General features: G+C 41.4%; 1 protein-coding gene across 1 annotated transcript; it reads left to right on the top strand.

The window, feature by feature from the left end:
- Positions 1-758: 758 nt before the first annotated feature.
- Positions 759-2,174, top strand: LOC149841720 (gallate 1-beta-glucosyltransferase 84A24-like). The gene has a single exon (XM_089998510.1). It carries the CDS (start codon positions 759-761, stop codon positions 2,172-2,174), a length of 1,416 nt encoding a protein of 471 aa, XP_089854636.1.
- The last annotated feature ends 17,907 nt before the right edge of the window (positions 2,175-20,081 follow it).

Raw genomic sequence — 20,081 nt, 5'->3', positions numbered from 1 at the left:
AATACAAAAGATAACGTGGTTCGATCATAGAGACCTACGTCCACGAGCAGCGCATATCTCATTGCTTCAAGGATGGATTACAAATAGTGCCAGATCCACAAATCATGACAACCCAAAAAGAAAAGTATTCAGCCATATACAATCTTTTAGAGGAAGAAAGAGAGATAAAAGCAAAGATTTTAGGAAAAGAGAAAACCCTTGGCGCCACAGATATCCTTATCGTCAACAAACTCTAAATCGCACAGTAAATAGATGGGTTCATCCATGGAAGTGGAACAGGCTGAACCAGAAGTTAAGGGAAAGAATGAGCTTTCTGATAATCTCTCCGTGGGTCCACAAGTGCAGAAAGCGCCCTCACCGGACGATGACTTTACTCACTGGCCGGCTGTCAAGCGGCGTCGCTCCCTGCCATGCTGCACGAGCCTGCCCCCTCTGTTTGCAACCGTGACGAAAACTTTACACATCAGCCTGCATGGTCAGCCCTGCAGTGATCAAAACCTTCAGCTTTTGCAACATCAAAACATCAAATCACAAAACAAAGATGCGTGTGGGATATCCCAACATTGATCATCTTTGGCCACGTCATCCATCGCGTAAGATTGTGTGGATCCTATATCGACCACACACCATATAAATACAACTACTCAGTCATTTGGTCATTCCACCACACCATACAAATACAGTAACTACTCAGTCATTAGGTCATTCCCCAAAAGAAGAAGGAAAACAGAAAGCTAGCAGCAGCAGCAGCAGCAGCGATGGCAAATACCACCTGCCGCACGCACGTTATGGTGGTGGCGTTCGCAGCACAAGGCCACCTCAACCCCATGCTCCAATTCGCCACTCGCCTCGCTGCAAAGGGCCTCTACGTCACGCTGGCATCGACCCACGATGCTCGCCAGCGGATGCTGAGCGCCCAGAAGGATCTTCGCCACTCCGCCTCCCCTGCCGCAGCCGAGCAAGTCAAAGTCAACATGGAGTCGTTCTCCGACGGGCTGGACCTCGCGCCCGACCAAAGTTTCGACATGAACCTGTACATCGAACGGCTCGGGATCGCCGGCCCGCAGAGCCTCACCGAGCTTATCCTGCGCCTAGCTAGCCAAGGCCGCCCTGTCTCGTGCCTGGTCAACAACCCCTTTGTGCCGTGGGTCATCGACGTCGGCACCCGGCTAGAGATCCCGTGCGCGACCCTCTGGATCCAGTCGTGTGCGATGTACGTTATGTACTACCATAAGCTGACTGAGTTCTCCGCAACCGGTTCGGATCTTCAAGTCCCGGGTCTACCACCTCTCAACTCGGAAGATCTCCCCTCCCTCGTCCTTCCCAATAACCCGTACACGGTCTTCGTAGGACTGATCAAGGACCAATTCGAGAAGATGAAAGGTCTCAGGTGGGTGTTCGCGAACTCGGTCAACGAGCTTGAGCTCGAGGCCATCGAGTCCATGACCGAGCTCCTACCCATAAAAGCGGTCGGCCCGCTTGTACCGTTCCCTCTTCTTGACCGATCCGATACGGTAAATATCGGGGCCGATATGTGGGCAGCCACACCGGATTGCCTAGAGTGGCTGGATGGTCAGCCGGACAACTCAGTCATGTACGTGTCCCTCGGCAGCTTCGCGACTCTCCCGGCGGAGCAGATGGCAGAGTTGGCTTGGGGTTTGAAGAACAGCAAGGCCCGGTTCCTATGGGTGGCAAAACCGAAACGGGGAGAATCGGATGTGGGGATTCCTCAGGGCTTTGTGGAGGAGACTTTGGATCAGGGTCGAGTCGTGCCATGGTGTCCACAAACTGATGTCCTTAAGCATCGTGCGCTCGCCGGATTTCTGACACATTGCGGGTGGAACTCGTCGCTCGAGACGCTATCTGCCGGAGTTCCGATCATAGCCTTCCCGCAGTGGAGCGACCAGCCAATGAACGCCAAGTTCCTTGTCGACATCTACCGGGTTGGGGTCCGGCTTCAGGTGGGTCCGAATGGGGTCGTGCCCAGAGAGGAAGTGCAGAGGTGCATTGGAGAGCTGATAACCGGTGAAAGCGCAGCGGAGACGAAGCAGAATGCAATGAGATGGAAGGCTGTGGTGAGGACAGCGGCTGCCGACAGCGGGTCTTCAGATCAAAATATTCAGGACTTTGTGGATGAGCTCGTCTCACTGGGTCCAAAACCCGAATTGGTGTGAATGTGTGGTGCCGAATTGGTGTGAATGTGTGGTGTTGGTTGATCAAGCTTGGGCAGCTGAGTGGTGTGGTGTTGCTTTCATTCTTTTGCAAGTGTGTGTGTGAGTGTGTGTGTGAGTGTGTGTGAGAGAGAGTAGGTCGAGTCTCGGGCAATGTTATCAGTATCAGTATTGGCCCTGAATCGTTGGGCCACCCATTCAGCTGTATCGCCCCCCCAAACCGATACTCAAGTGAATCGTTCTGTATCAGCTAGAAAATAATAGAAAAGTATTATGTATCTGACACGTGCTTAAACTATTAAAATAATAAAATTATTAATAATTTTTAGTATTTTTTTGCATTTACACGCTGTGGATCCCTTTTCCACGGATTCATTCCCCGTGGGGGGTGGTCCGATTTGTATTCCACGGAAGAAGGTGCACCTTATTCCACGGAATGCAAACGCGACCCAAAATCAGAGCTTTCCACGAGACACACAGGGCACCATCTGTTTCCACGGCCCCACTGTAGACCACGCAAACATAGGAACCTCTTTCCTCAAGGAAAGCGGCCCTCGTTTCAACGAAATATCGATACAGTTCGCTTGTCCTTTATGAACCTTGATGACATTTAATTCAAGGACTAATGTTATCTGGAAAATCATTAAAATTGAGGACAGGGGAATCAAATGGGTTGCATGTGGGTCAGGTCAGGCTTGATCCAACACTGTATCCGGGCTTTTTCGTATATACAGTGACCCACATGCAACCAATCAAGTCTTTACATTACTCCACACCTGGATTGGTGGTGGTTTGTCCAGTTATTGCCATTGAGTTAAACAACAGGCTATTTCTAGCATTGTCTGCTCAGTTGTCTGAGTTATATCAATCAGGTTGATGAAATGGAAGCCCAAACATGTTTTGCATAAGGGTTAAATTACAATCATTTGTATGTACAAACAACTTAGCAAAGGCCTTTTTCTTTAGTTCAAACCCCATGGATATGATCTATATGCTGCTTTTTAATGGGAACCAGTTTCTGAATCGCATGATTCAAAGGTCAATTCTCACTAAATAAACCATGATATGCGTATATATGGCGTTAGATTGAGTCAAAACAACTTGTATCATGATATTCCAATTAAACAATACCTACACTGGATTGTATAAATATGTACTCTAAGGTAAAAGAGTATCAATTTTCCTGAAAAGTATGAAATACTTGTATCAGGTTTGGATCCCATCATCCTCCCAATAGTGAATGGATTAAAACCAACTTGCATGGTATCCACCAGGATAAATAGAGGATCGGATACACAATACACGTACTCACAAAGGACACTTCATCCACTATAAGAAAAATGCTAATTAGAGACGAAAATTTGTGATGGATTTTTTTCAGCGCAAATTTGCGATGAATCAGCAAGAGAAAATTATCCGTTGTTAAAATGCGAATTATTTGCGAAATTAGCGACTGAAAATATTTCATCACTAATTAGCGACAGAATCGCGATGAAAAAATTATGTCTCAAACTTCGTCGAAACTTAGCAACGGATTCGTGATGAAAGTTTTTTGTCGCTAAATTCGTCGCTATTTTTCAATAAAAATGACCCAACTAAGGCACGAAATTCTCCCTCCCTCTCTCTTTGTCTCTCTGATTACCCCCAAATCGGCTTCTCTACTATCGTCGTGACGCTTCCTCCCCTCCCCCATCCGCAGCTAGCCGGAGCCATGATGCCTCGTTATAACCACCACCAACCCGCAGGTGGTCGTCGCCCTCACCAAGCACCTCTGCACCGCCAAAACGTCTGCCAGCTCTCTGTCGTCTTTCTGCGCAAGAAGATCATTGGCCACTGAGCCAAGCTCTCCTCGTAGCTCAGGGACTCCGTCAAGTCCGCCCTAATCGCTAGCATCACCACCGAGCACACGTCCTCTCCTCCTCTTTCTCATGCCGGCCCCGATTTGCTTTTTTTTTTCTTTCTTCTTCTTTACCTTTTTCCCTATTGTCTTCGCCAAGACAATGCCCTAGAGTGGACTCGGTTTGAGCTCACCAGTGCCGACGGCGGCAACGGATTGGGTGGTGGCATTGTTTATATTAAGGTGAGGGTTCTTTCAGTTTCGGATTCATTTGATGTTGTTGTTTTCATGGTTTTGACTTCGGTTTCTTTTAATTGAGGTTGGATTCGTTGTTTTCCTATGTATTGGAACCAAATTTTGGGTTGTTGGTGGGCTTTAGTGCTCAAAATTTTTGGTTGTTGGTGTGTATCTGCACAGGTGTGTTATGGGAAATTTTTGCCTGAGATGTCACCGCTGCTTATTGATTCTATAACTTCAAGTGATCATTCAAAAAATGCAGCCATTCTGTTCGGTCTTTCTCAGTATCGTCAGCAGCATCGAGTGCAAACTATTTTAGAGAGGATCCACTCTCGCATGAATGCTCAATTGGCTCTTGCGTGAGTCACTGCTTTGTGATTTCTGAGATTGTTGCTAGAAGTTAAGGTCTCTAGGGTGCGTTGAGCTATGTACTTTTTATATGAAGATATGCTTGCTTGATCTCATGGGATTATTCTTAACATCTTCATGTACATCTTACCATTTGTTGTTCTTGATTGATCAAAGACACAAGCCTTTTTTTTTATTTGTTTTTTCGGATCTTTATTGTTGCATGATCATTTCAAGTCCTCCGTGATGTTTCTGTTTTCAACATTAGGGTGCTTCATCATTCCTCTCCTTTGCTGGGGCAACCATTTTACATTTGTTTGGCGTCCATGCTTATCTGTCAAACTTTTAATGCTGGTAGCTTAAGTTTAAAGTTTGGATGGCATACAGAGAGCATCTTGACTCAATGCAGAAACTTAGATGGCCAGAATTGAAATATAGAAACATCCCATGGGCGTTGCATAATCTTGTATGCCATTTGGAAAGTTGGTCGCTTGTAGGAGCCATTATTGATCAGGTTTCTTCTATTTTTGTTGATGGTCAAGTTGAAGCTTCAAAACACTTGGATCTTGGTGTAGATGCAGGCCTAGGACTTTTGAAGGATGAAGTTGAGAATGCTAGGGAAGATGGGGAGCTTCCATTTGTTACACAGACTTCAACTGTTCCGGATGATAACAAGCCTCCACCCTCTAAGAGCTCTAATGATGATCATTCTAGGAACCTGAGCTTAATCTCGAAAAGCATTACCCCAAACAGAACTGCAAATGCTCATTTGTGGCTGACTGTGAGAAGAGGTGACTTCTTAGTACTAATGAAACAACATAACTTTATCTGGAGGTATGTGCATATTAAAATGTACAAGATGGATTTTATATGCATTTTGTTAAATTGACACTGTAATTTGGTAGACATCAGTTGTATAAAATAATTTACATGATATTTTTTCTAAAATGCTCTTTTTCTGTGAGTTTTTCTTGAGGTTTGTAAGAAAAAACATGGCTTGCCAATATATTGCCAAGGCTGATAGTGGTGAGTATGTTGTAGAGCACTCTCATGGTTAGGTTCTTATGAGGGGTATCTAAAGCTCCAATTGAAAGCGATTGGTATCTATGCATTTGTAAGCCACATCATATTCTTACCTAGTTACATTAAGGAAGGTTAACATGCCAATTGATGATTTGGAAGATTTGCCTGCAATAAGTAGTTGGGAAGAGATCACTTACATGAACAAGCTTGTTGAAATCCAAAAGTATGAAGGTATGCTTGGAAATATTTTTTTTTCTTTTTAATTTTCTTGTGATATGATCATTAAGACTCCCTACTTTGCAACATTTCTAATCGAGTGATTGGTTTTATGACTTCTTACTTGACCATTTGCAAGTTGTGGTCCCTATCTATTTGTTGTTCTTTGGTCATTAGTAGACTGCAATTTTAGTCTCAAAATTTGGGTATCTACAAGCATCTTCAGATAGTCATACCTTCATAGATGTTTTTCTCTCAGGCAGTCTGTTCTAGTTTTGCATGTGAGTTGGCATCAAGGATTGAAGTCAGTTTTTGGCACTTCTTTTGTTTCATTTCTCTTGATGATCAAGTTTATACTTGAGAATTCAAGTCGAGGTTGTCTTGATCCTATTATGAGGAAAGTAATAATTTCTTAGGTGTAGATGTATTTTTTAAATTTATTTTGTTACATTGATCTTATGGTCTCTTCGTAATGATTGCAAGTTTGATGGATCTTCAACTAATGGTATTGTAGGCGAGTACTTCTTGTTATGCAATATGGTGGAAACTCTACTACCTAGCTTATTCCCCGACAAGTCTCATATTGGCGAGTACTTCTCTTGCAATCTGTCTCATATTTTCTTTTATTATATATATATATATATATATATATATATATATATATATATATATATATATATTTGCTTCTTGAATTTGAATAGTTTCTTTTGGTAATCTTCTGGTAACTTTAATTTCTTATTCTGATTGGTTGTGCAATTTGTCTGCAGGCTGATTGTTGTATTGCGGGACAAATCATACATCTATGATTCAAACAGTCTTTCAATTCTGGTTGATATGGTTCCAATTCAGGTTGATTGTATGTTTTCCCTTTCTTGCTGAGACCTCTGTTGTAGTACCTGAAATTGCCATTCTTACACCCGAATGAATTTTTTGAGTGATGAGCAATTGAAGGTTGTATTGATTTACCTGAAATTCTAACTTGCTGATGTCTTCTTGCCCATATGTAGCTATTTTTCTGACTATATGTCATTTTGGTTTGTTTAGCTCTTCTTCAATTGAACCTTTTCTTTTAACCATCTTCAAGCTGAAACTTTTTTAAGTTCACAATCTGTATGTTTATGGTATTGTGGACAAGATCACAACATGACTAACGAAATGTTTAAAAAACTTCCTTGCACTTCTATGACTGTTAGGCTTAGTCTTTATCATTTTAAGGTATGTTCTTTTCCTGTTACGGTCATTTTTCTCTTAATAAAATTGTGTTACCTTCAAAGAAAGAAGCATTGCTTGGCACTGCACTTCCTTGTGCCATATATTTTTTGGTCTTTCTAGGACTCAGGTTTTCCACTTGCTTGTGATTACATATATTAAATTATCTTGTACTTTGCATTCTCAATGAGTTTCTTTTATTTTTTCCTCTTAAACATGATCGATCCAGCATGCATTGGTGATGTATGAATACTTCTGATACGAAGTTCTGAATTAAAGTCAACTGCACGAGTAGATCACTTAAGGTTTTCTGTCTTAGATTTTAAGATAGATCACAAGAACACATCTGGATTTGTCAGTAGGGGTTGTTTTCACTATATTGAGTCTATTTTTCTCTAGCCTCTTTTCTTTCGAGAGTGCGCCCCATCACCCATTTACTTTACAACATTTTATCTGATATTCATATTTATTGATAACCTCTACTTGTACACACAACGTACACACACCCACACACATACACATATTTTATCTGACATTCACATTTAGTGATTCTTCTCATTGAAATTCGAGGGTTTCGATCGATCGGAATATATAGAAGTTTAAAAGAAAAATAAACCACATTTTTTGGTCCCTAGGTTGAGTTCTACTTCAGCGATAGTAATCTTCATGGGGACAATTTTCTGAAAAAATCGATAGAAGAATGCGAAGATGGATGTATCCTTCCTCCTCCTTTTCTTGTTGTTATAGCCAAGATGGTTTCTTGTACTTTTTTATCAGTTTTTCTTTTCATCAATTCTTTAGCTTTTGTTTCTGCTTAACAAGTATTGGTAGCTTATTGATGCTTCACTTTGATTAACGAGTCATCGAATGATGAACTCTTCTCTGGAAGCAGGTTGTTTTCCCCCTACTAGCAATTTTCCTCAACCTTGATTTTGCTCTGGCTTAGTGAGATGGTAAAGAAGGAAGAGGAACCAATTGAAACTAATTTGTGTGCTAGGTGTCATGCAACTCTTCTTGGTCGTTATGAATGAAAACTAGATCCTGATTTCTCAAGGGTTCTAAATAAAATAAACAGTGTGCATGTGATTAGTAGCTCTGAAGTCTCTTCCATCAAACAGGGTGAGCTTTCTGGATCGGCCATGCCTGATGATGAAATGGAGAAATCAAGCGAACAAAGCCTGTATTTTGCAATTAGCGATGTTCAACTTCTACTTATTCAGGTATGTTCCTCCCACCCCTGCAATGTTTCACTTGTTATTTCTATTTGGATATTTGAGCATCATATTCATCAGGTTTATATTGGTATTAATTCGATGTATGTGTTACCTGTCTTATAGAGAGGTTTTGTTTCTCTCTCTCTTTCTTCTTTCATTGTTGATTTTTCAAGTGTTATGAAAGATCTCATTTGCCAGGCTCTTGACAAATATATTATATACAATGACGAACCATCTTTACTGATTTTGATATCTATGAACCTTTCCTACATTTGATTACCCATTTAATTGCATTTTAGCATGCATTTTCTCTTTTAATGATGTAGCTTGGATCTCTTCTCAGATTTGAGACAAATAGAGGTCTCAGATTTGTTGCAACTTAAGATCTGAGCTGAGCTGGAATTCCTCATGAGGACCCACTCATTTTAACATAGACCCAACTGATGAGTTGTGGAGCCTGATTCAGAGTTTTTGCCCTTGCAGTAAGGGGGATCTAGGGGCTCCCCCCCCAGCGCGGGTCCCGGGGGGTGCCCTTGGCAGGGGTTTGTGGGGGGCAGCAGAAGAATTTTTTTTTGGGCTTATGTTTGAGACCCGGTGTCTTATGGATCAGACTCGATTTTTTACTAGCAGCTTAGTTAAAACTACGTAAAAAAACCTAATTTTTGTTCAAATGAGGACTTTGACCCTCATTTGACTAAAAAATTCAAGGCGTGTATGCCTCTACTTGAGATGCGCCTCAAAGAGCATGCCTCAAGGCTCTTTTTTTTCAATTTTCCTTGTATATTGCATGACATCTTTTATTTGTTAGAATATGGTTCGTGGTGGTTACAGTCGTCGAGTACTTAGTGGTAGCCAGTCTCAGCCTTCATCTTCACAGGCTGCTTCAATAGATATATCATTTAAATAATTATATACTTAATTAGTTTAAATGTGCATTGTGTGAATTTCTAACTCATTTGTTTGTAGGTGATGTTTCGCCTATACATGACCCACCTACATCAGCTACTTATACACATCACGAGACAACGCCGAATGCAGAGTCTTCTCAGTGTGACACATGACGACTAATTCAAATACTGTATATTGATAATCGACCGTAAGTATTTCATTGTCACTTGGACAATACTTATCTTATAAATAGTGTATATCGGTAGTCGATTGTTAATGTATATCAATTCATGTCCAGTGCGAGGTTTGAGCAACAAAAAATAATACGAGAAATTAAAAAGTCATTATTGCATCATCGTCCAGGACCGGTAGTGCAATGGAAAGAATACTTGATGGAGGTGTTTGACAGATTAATGTCCTCATTCATGGTATGTAATCGTTTATCATAACTAATGTGTTTCATATTTAATTTTTTTGTTATACTCATGTGTGCTAACTTTCTGAAAGTATTTATAGGCTTCTTATCGCTTTGCGACTGCAAACAAGGAGAAAGATGCGAGAGTAGTGTGGCAGAAGGTGACTGTCAATCAACTTGCCGACATGCTGCACAATATGAAGACTGCAACAAAAAAAATAGCTAGTGGGATAGATGATCCACTACAGTGGAAGGGCCATGAGCCTTCAACTATCAGGAGAGATTATTGGGAGAGCATGTGCGACAAGTGAGCGAGCAATAAATTTTGAAACCGCTCAGCAAAGGCTACACAAAACTTAGCGAAGATGCCCAATGCCTATCTACACATAGGTGGATTTAGGACTTTTGGGAGCCACCAAAAGAAAATGGTAACTTATCAATATATATATATATATTGTTAAATTTGTAAGTATTTCTGCATACTTATTAATCGATTTTTTATCATTTAACATTACAGAAAGTAGAAAAATGAGACATTGTGACTTATAAGGATGTGTTTGTTGAAACACATAAACGTAAGAGCACAGGAGATTTTGTATCAGAGAAGGCGAGAGCAACATCGATATGTATTTATTGTATTAATAAATATTGTAATATACAAGTTACTATGAATTACGTTATCATAAACATTGTAATTCTTAATTATTAATTTGTATTCTAATCATTACTTTGTAAGAGTCATACGAGCAGCAAATGGTACAACGATATGGCAATGACTCCACTCAGCATCCGCCTTTTGATCCTGCAGCATGGGTGACTGTAACCGGTGAACCCAAAAAGGGTCGTGTGTTTGGGTTTGAGAATAACATGAACACCACAACAGTCATTACCTCTTGCAGCCATGACTCTCAGAGTTCGCTCGTCAGCATCAACTCCCACCATTTGATTGACCCTGCTATGTCTTGGGATGATGTCTGTCAATGTCTTGAGGACAAAATGCAGTACTTTTTAAATGAAGTCATTCACAACATTGTATGTAATGAGTTGTGTAACTTTTTTAGGACAGAAAAACTTTATCTGCATTCAATATTAACTCTGGTGTCCGTCGGGTATAAAGATTTGTGTCATTTGTTTCATGTAGTTAGATTTCAACCTTAGAACACATAAATGCAAGCTTTAATCACTATGACTGCCTTAGAACACATATGAGCATGAATGAATAACTATGAAAGTTTTTTGACTGCCTTAGAACACATATGAGCATGATTGAATCACATATAAAGTTTTTTTACTGTCTTATAACATATATGAGTATGATTTAATCAAATATAAAGTTTTTTTACTGTCTTAGAACACATATGAGCATGATTGAATCACATATAAAGTTTTTTGACTGCCTTAGAACGCATATGAGCATGATTGAATCAGTATGCAAGTTTTTTAACTGCCTTAGAACACATATGAGCATGATTGAATCACATATAAAGTTTTTTTACTGCTTTATAACACATATGAGCATTTTGTTTCTCTTACAAGATGTTGGATATGATCAACGTAGAGGAGCTGATGGAGGTATGAAGGGAGGGGTAGATCGAGAAAATGAAAAGGATGATGCCCCGAATCTTGACGATGATTAGATTAATGTATTTAATTTGTTTTACGTACTTATAACTAATTATAACTTGGCAAAGACTATATTTTGTTGTTTAACTTAGAACTTGTGTTAATTTTGTTTCACCTGTATATATATATATATATATATATATATATATATATATATATATATATATATTGTGTGTGTGTACTTTATTTTTTATAAGCAGGTTATATGAATTGTATAACGATAAATTTTTCTTGAGTTTCATATTTCAAAAAAAAAATTTTAAATTAGCGACGGATTAGCGATGAAAATATCCGTCGCCAATTAAAATCAATTGATGGGTTGCAACGGATTTTAATCCATCACTAAATTGCCGACCAAAAGTTAACGAAGGTTTATATCCGAATATAATTCGTCGCTACGTCGTCGCTAATTAGTGACAGACATTATCTGTCACTAAGCTATCGCTAATTAGCGGCAGATTGATGACAGATAAATTCCATCGCAATTTAGCGACTAGGATTATGCGACAGACACTATCTGTCACTAAACATGTTAGGGACGGAGTTTGCAACGGATTAGCTATGGATAGCATCTGTCGCTAATACACAAATTTTTTGTAGTGTTTAGCGACAGACATTATTCATCGATAATTCATCACTAATTAGCGACGGATTGACGACAAATAAATTCTGTCGCAATTTAGTGACCAGGATTATGCGAAAGATGCTTTTCGTTGCTAATCAGTCGCTAAACACATTAGCGACAAATGTTGCAATAGATTAGCGACATATATCGTTTGTCGCTAATACATATTTTTCTTGTAGTGATTAAGGCAGGTTGCTTAATTCTCGCAGTCAGGATCTGTGAAGGATAGGGAATGGACAGCATTGGGGCGAGTTCTCTAAGATTTGGGCAAGGACACTATATTAATCATTGAAACTAACAGGGCAGATGTTGCAAACTGTGTGAGGCAGGTTTTGGAAGGTAGACACAAGCCTGATAACAACAATGAGGATCTTTTTTTGTTAATGTATAACTTCAGTGGAGTTGGAACCAAAAAGGAGATAAATATAACATTTTTTATTTTTGCCAGATCCCTAGGTAAGATAGCTAGTTTGGGGTTGGAAAAATCCTTTAAGGACCAATCAATGTTGTCAGTATCACGGTATCGGCCCCGAATCGTTGGGCCACCGATTCAGCTGTATGGGCCAATACCAATACTCAAGTGAATTGTTGATTGTTCTGTATCGGCCAGAAAATAATAAAAAAATATTACATGTCAATCATAACGTGACACATGTTAAAACCATTTTAATAATATTAAACAAATTAATTTTTAGTATTTTTGCATTTTATTTAAAAATAGCCGATTCAGGGGTGAAGCTTATCGGCCGATACACACCCACACCTATACTGATAACATTGGAACCAACCTCCGATTGGCATCTAATTAGGGACAATACTGATTGTATGCAATTCCTTTGTTATGAAATAAACTGGTAGGGGTTTGCCTAACCTCAGCTTGATTATTGAAAAAAAAAAGTTGGGTCCCATTAAGTTGGACTCAAAGACAGGCTATGGATGACATGCAATTAGGTGCAGAAAAAAATTTGGACGCTTCCAGTTTTGGCATCTTTAGTGGGGTTCAACTACACACAAATTAACAAATTTAGATCACGTGCAATCACAGAGCACAGTGCATGTGCCGCTGCACTTGACCACCACCCATTTTTCTGACACAGGCTGTGAGGTGATGGTGGTGGTCAGGTTCAGTAGCACATGCACTTTGTACGAACGTGTGATTGCACCTGATCCAGCCTTCAAATACGGCAAAGGATGTTACATTTGTGCTGCTTTGATAAAGTATATGGCTCCAATACGTCACAGGGATACTTCAATTCAATTCACTCTGGTAATGTATTATTCTTAATTAAAGATCGCACGAAGATAGCGTGTCCTGCGTTTTTCTCAGCGTGTCCCTGTGATGCCTCAAGGTCCTGATGGTGCAAGTTTTCGTTTTCGTGCTCTAGGGTAATGTACAACTCCAACTTTTTTTCTTCTTTTTTTTTGAAAAAATTATAACAATCTGCTTAACTTTTGATCTATTTACAAAAATACACTCACCTTTTTAGATGTTGCAAAAACACGCCTAGTTAGCAAAACAAATCTCAAAGACCCGCTTCTTACAACTCAAGGAGGTTTTACGATGGTTAGTCATGTGAAACTTACGATATTGCCCCCCTTTATCTCTCTTTTGACCGTTTTACCAAAAAAGAAAAAAGAATTTTTTTTATTCTACCTGAGCAATGATCTTTGCTGCCAGTAGGGATGGCAGTGGACGGGGGCGGGGCCGGGGACAAGGTCTCCACCCCCGCCCTGTTTTAAAATTTGAACCTTCATCCCCGCCTCCATCTCCGCACGGGGATGGGTTTTAACCTCCACTCCCCACCTCCATCCCCGTTTCATGTCCATCCCCAGTCCAAACGGGGGTGTGGCGGGGCGGGGCCCCATTTTCCCTCGGTCTATAGTCATTCCTTAAAAAGATTGGGGACGGGGCTGGGCGGGGATTGAGATGGATACGGGGCGGGGTGGGGGAAAGCGTAAGTCCATCCCCGCCTCTATCCCCGCACGGGGATAGATTTTAACCTTCATCCCTGCCTCCATCCCCATTTCATGCCCTTCATTCCCGGTCCCAACGGGGTGAGGCGGGGCAGGGCCCGTCATCCCCCGGTCCACTGCCATCCCTAGCTGCCAGAGCTCTTCTTCTCGCTAGATTGCTGTCACCAAAGCACTCGACGTCCCCACCGAGGTGGTATCACATGTGGTAAGCGGGGTCCTGTGCCAAGCTGAAGGCCCAGATTCGAATCCCTATGCCACATGGGGCTTAAGAGTTATCTGGTATTGTGCTAATGCTACCTATACTTATTTGCACAAACAAATTACCCTCAAATCTTTATATTTGACAGAATCTAAAAGTACACTAATATTCAACCCGATATGCTAGCCAAACCTATTGAATTGTTATAAATTAAAACGAGAGCAGGTCAGGTCATTTTGTATCTGTGTGTATCGGCTGATAAGTATCATATCCATAGAAAATCAATAGGCTTCACCCGTGAATAGGCCATTTTTTAATATATGTAAAAAAATACTTAAATTATTTTTTAATAATATTTTAATAACTTTAACATGTGTCATGTTCTGATTGACGTGTAATGTTTTTTTAATTATTTTTTGGTCGATTCACTACGATTGACTTGAGTATGGGCATGGGCCGATTCACCTGAAAGGTTTTGACCAAACGATACTGGGCCGATACTGATACTGACAACATTGATATAACAAATTCATGGTTCACATGTCAGGACACAGTCCTTTTTATTTTAATTATATTCACTGCCACGGTGACAAAAGTTAAAAACGTCAAAATATCGTTTTTCAAAAAAAAAACTAGTGAGAATTTGAAATTTTTTTATAAATCTCACATTTTTTTGGCAAAATCTCAGCAATAAAAAATAAATTAATTTTTTTTATTAAAAATATTAATAAAAACTATTAAAAAATAAAAACACATGGTTTTTTCATGATAAATGGCCGTTTAAAACGTAAACATCGCATTTAAATTGCAATATTTATGTTTTTCATAAATCTCTCAATATTTTGAAAATCTCGTAAGAAAATGCCAATTTTAAACTTTCAAGCTTGATTGGAAGTGTTTGTGGGCCACCCTCATATATCCCAGATGAGCCGCCCGTGGCTCGGCTCATGTTCAATTCATAAAGAGCTTGTTCGAACCCGTGACATAAGCTCGAGCATGAACAGTTAACGTTCATCTCAGCTTGGCTCGTATAGGCATGTTTACTATTTATAAATATATTTTACATATTTTTTGTATTATAGATTGAAGATGAAGTGTTTTCCTCAGTGGTGGTATGTTGAATAATAACTGGTGGGGGTCTGCTTATCTGCTTTTCAAAACAAAAGCAAAACTAAGTTTAGACTTCAAATCCTGCTTACAAGTTTGAAACAATTATTTATTTTGTAAATGAGCTGGTTGGAACTTGGCTTAGTAGGTTTTGAGCTTGCTCGTGCTCGGTTGGTTTAGCTCGAGCTTTTTATGAAGAAATAAACCAAGCTTAAACATCCTCAGTTTGGTCTGTTCCGCATGTTTGCAAGACCCGATCCAAGGTCAGATGCATGGTTCCCAAGTGATGTGTGGTGAGGATTGAATACAACGTACTACCGGTTATATACATTACAAGTTAAACAAAGGCACTATGTTTTTTTACTTTTAACATATGAAATACTCGCGTTAGGTTCGGTTCCCCAAGAAGGGAATTGCTTTTCATAGGAGAGGTGTGCTCCCCAGAAATGACGGCAGTGGGGTGGGAAACCAAATCTGTTCCATTCATCCATATCTTCGTACCCCCTCGTTGAGATTGCATGGATCAAATCAGACTCCATGCATGTGATTTACGTCATTCATTGAGTGAAGTTAGACATCTAAATCGCCCAAATCTGACTTGTGTACAGTTGTTTTTGGTGACACAAAAGTGAACGGTTGACAAAAGATAAAATTTTGTGACTTAAAAAATCATATTTTTTCATCAAAAAAATATGATCCACGCACCACAAGAAAAATGTCAATTAGCAACGAAAAATTATGATGGATTATTTTCGTCGCAAATTTGCGACAGATTGGCTAGAGAAAACTAGTCGTTCCTAAAATTGAAATTAGTTTTGGAATTAGAGACAAAAAAATTTTGTCTCAAAATCTGTCGCTAATTAGCGATGAATTCGCGACGATAAAATTTTGTCTCAAAATCGGTCTCTATGCAGCGACAGAAAAAAAAGTGTCTCAAAATCCATCGCTAATTAACAACAGATTAGCGACAAAATTTTTTCATCGCTAAGTCTTCACTAATTTGTAATTGAAAATTCACATTGATTGTCACGTTGGCAATCCGTGTGCGGCAGCGTTCTACCAATAAGAGCGCGTTGTGCACCTCAAACCTATATAAGTACATCGTTGGTTCCTCTGTTATGTGTGTTTTTCTGGATTTGAGCGAGTTTCTAACATTGCCATCGTCTTTTTTTGTTGCAGAAAAGGATCGAAATTGGGGGCTTAAATGAAATGTCGCGATTGCCAAGGTAGTGGAATGAAGGTCACCGTCCGTCAATTGGGATTTTCCATGATCCAGCAAATGCAACAGCCCTGCAATGAGTGTAAAGGGACCGGCCAGATGATTAGCGACAAGGATCGGTGCCCGCAGTGCAGGGGAGAGAAGGTGGTCCAGAAGAAGAAGGTGCTTGAGGTTATCATCGAGAAGGGTATGCAGAATGGCCAGAAGATCACTTTCCCGGGCGAGGCAAATGAAGCAATATGTTAATTTTCATTGTCTTCTTCTTCATCTTCGTGGTTGTTCTCGTTGATTTTGTCTGAAACTTTACTGATTTGATGCTTCTGTGATCACAGCCGGACACGGTGAGGGGCGACATAGTGTTTATTCTGCAACAAAAGGAGCATCTGAGGTTTAAGAGGAAGGGGGACAACCTTTTTGTGGAGCACACTCTTTCTCTAACAGAAGCACTGTGGTTTCCAATTCATAGTGACCCACTTGGACAATAGGCAATTGTTGATCAAGACTCAACCAAGGGAGGTCGTCAAGCCTGGTGAGCTATGCCTTGAACTATTGCGGTGAACAAGAAGAAGACCAAGATGCCCGATCGAATTCAAGATTTTACTGAAACAGAGAAAGAAAAGAGCAAGGAGTTTTTTTAACTTTTAATTTTTATTTTTAAATTTTGGGATGAATTAGCGACGGATAATATTTATCGCTAATATCCATCGCCAATTTAGCGACAAATTAGAGACAAATATTTATTTATCGCAAAACCAAATTTAGTGACGGACTCACGACGGATCATGTTCGTCGCTAATTTGTCACAAATTAGCGACGAAAGTAGCGATAGATTAGTTTTGTCGCTAATTAGTGACCAAGGATATGCGGCGAACGATGTCCATCGCCAATCCGTCGCTAAACACATTTAGCGATAAATTAACGGCAGATAGCATCCATCACTAATCCACATTTTTCTTATAGTGATGGTCGATTCTTACTCATCTAAATCAAGCCTCTAATCATATAAAGAAAAGAACACAATTGAGTTGTTGATCGTTCCTAATATCATTCATTATGACAACCTCGATCAAATTTTGGACAGGCTGGCTGGCCCACTAAGGAGCTATTCAGCAAAAATAGTCTAAAAATTGGCTCGACCCAATACAGATGGACCACGTCTATTGCTGATGGACCTCTTTTATCTTTTCTTCTTCTTTTTTTTTTAAAGAGGTTGGGGTAGGGCAGGACAGACTGTGTTGGGTTGGGTACCGGGTCCACCCATGATGGGCGAGATCAGGACCCGACCCACATTAGAGAAGGGGCGGCTTGAAAACCGTCCATTTTCCCCACTTCTAGGGCTCATAGCTGATGAGCGGAAGTAGAGGGGCAAAAAACAGAGAGAGATAGGGTTGTGCACGCTTGTGATTGAGAGAAATCTCAACAGAACAAGAAGACTGTGCACAGTGGGTGGCTGTGCACAGTGGGTATTTAAGAGAAAGATCTCAATAGAGAGAGATCTGTGCACAATAGAGATGGCAATCGGGTCGGGTTGGCGGGTCGAGTCGGCGAGTTGGCGGGTCAGCATACCTCAACACGAACCCGACCCGTTTATTAAACGGGTCGGCTGTGGCAAACACGAACCCGACCCATTTATTAAATGGGTAACCCAACACGACCTGCCTAACCCATTTAATAAACGGGATGGGTCGGGTAAACGGGTTGGGGAGAGCACTCCAAATACCTTGGGCGCGATGACGGTTCCTGCCCTCACAGAGAGTCTCCCAAAGGTCGGCTTCTCCAGCGCTAGACCCCCGTGGCTGAGAGACAAAACCCTAACTCGCGAGGACCTCAGGCCTTCGAATGGAGACAGAGCGGCAGAAGAGGAGGTGAACGGGATGGTGGCCATGGCCTACGGAGAGAGGCGGTTGCTGCCCTCACGGAGAGTCTCCCGGAGGTCGGCTACTCCAGCGCTAGACCGCCGTGACTGAGTGATGAAACCCTAACCCGCAAGGGCCTCAGGCCTTCGAATGGCGCCAGAGTTGCGGAAGAGGAGGCGAACGAACAGTGGCCATGGCCTACGAAGAGAGGCGGTTGCTGCCCTCACAGAGTCTCCCGGAGGCCGGCTTCTCCAGTGCTAGACCGTCATGGCTGAGGGACGAAACCCTAATCCACGAGAGCCTTAGGCCTTCGAACGATGCCAGAGCGGCGGAAGAGGAGGCAAACGGGCCGGTGGCCACTTGCCATGGCCTACGGAGAGAGGCAGGTCCTGCACACAGAGAAGGATAGAGGGGTAGAGGATTAGGGCGTGAATTAGGGCAAGAAGAAGAGCGAAGTGAAGGACTTGAATTAGGGTAAAGAGGCGAACCCGACCCTGACCCGTTTATTAAACGGGTCAGCCAGGTTGGCATACCCCTAACACGAACCCGACCCGTTTAATAAACGTGTTAGGCGGGTCGACCCGTTTATTAAACAGGTTAGTTTAAGCCAAACCCGAACCCGCCTAAGAGGTGGGTTGGTGGGTTGTGTAAGGTTTTGCCACCCCTAGTGCACAATAAAAAGAAAGAAGAAGAAGAAGAAAACAATGAAACTGTCTTTGTGGTGATTCAACATAGTAGGCACTTGGATTTGTGGATTCACCATTCTCCTCAAGTGAGGGCACGCATCCGTTGAGCAAAACGAGCATCAATGGTCCGATTTTTCCGCTTTCACTTAAAAGAGTGAAAAAAAGAAGAAGAAGAAGACTGTGAAACTGTCTTTGTGGTGATTCAACATAGTGGGCACTTGGATTTATGGATTCATTGTTTTCTCCAAGTGAGGGCACACATCCGTTGAGCAAAATGAGCATCAACGATCTAGTTTTTTCGCTTCCACTTCAAAGAGGTATGTAATGTAAACCCTATTCTTGGATCTATACGTATTGATGCATGAATACGTATGTATTTTATCCTTCATTGGTATCAGAGCATAGTTTGTTTTTTATGCCATTTTTTGTTTGCAGGTGTTTCCCTCGTACGTGGCTGGGACGACATTCATGTGAGTTCATGGTCGACGCACGCAGTTCGGCTGCCATACAAAAAAAATCATTTGACTGTGCGACAATGGTTGCATGGCCAAGGCATGAAATGGCTGGCTGTAGGACACGGGATAGGCCCAGCCTACAACCAGACCTAGGGGCTAGGCCGCATGCCTGGCCTTCGAGCAGGAGGCCCACTGCAGCATAGGCACAACCCTCGGCCAGACCTAGTGGCTAGGCCACAGGCCTAACCTTCGGCTAGGCGACTCACTGCAACGCAGGCCCGGCCTCCATCCAGACCCAGCGTCTAGGCCGCAGGCCAGGTCCTTGGTCGGGCCATTGCGAGGCAGGCTGTAAGTCTGGCCTTTGGCTAGACCCTGCGACACAGGCCATATGTCTGCCCTTTTAGCTAGGCCACTGCGCCCGGCCACGGGCCAGGGCATTGCGGCAAGGCCGCAAGCCCTCCTTTTTTATTTGGGGCTGGACCCTTGCTTTTGGCCAGGGTGTCCATGTGGGAAGAGACCCATGGCCTGCGGCTGGTGCCACAGGTCGCAAGTGTTTTTTGGTTCAGCTCCGGATGGGCCGAGACACCCGGACCCGATCCGGGTTTATTATTATTTTTAATTCTTTGTTTCAATTTTAAAGCACAAATAATTTGTCAAATATACACGTCATGTTTATTTTATGCATTTATACATATTCAATGCATCTATATATATTTTAATATGTATGAGAATATATAGATGTGATCATGTTGATTATTTAGGGAGTTTGAAGTACTTTG

Source organism: Nuphar pumila, chromosome 3 (assembly GCF_984573655.1).
Source record: "Nuphar pumila chromosome 3, dmNupPumi1.hap1.1, whole genome shotgun sequence".
NCBI lineage: Eukaryota > Viridiplantae > Streptophyta > Magnoliopsida > Nymphaeales > Nymphaeaceae > Nuphar > Nuphar pumila.
This window is presented reverse-complemented; position numbering and strand designations above follow the sequence as displayed.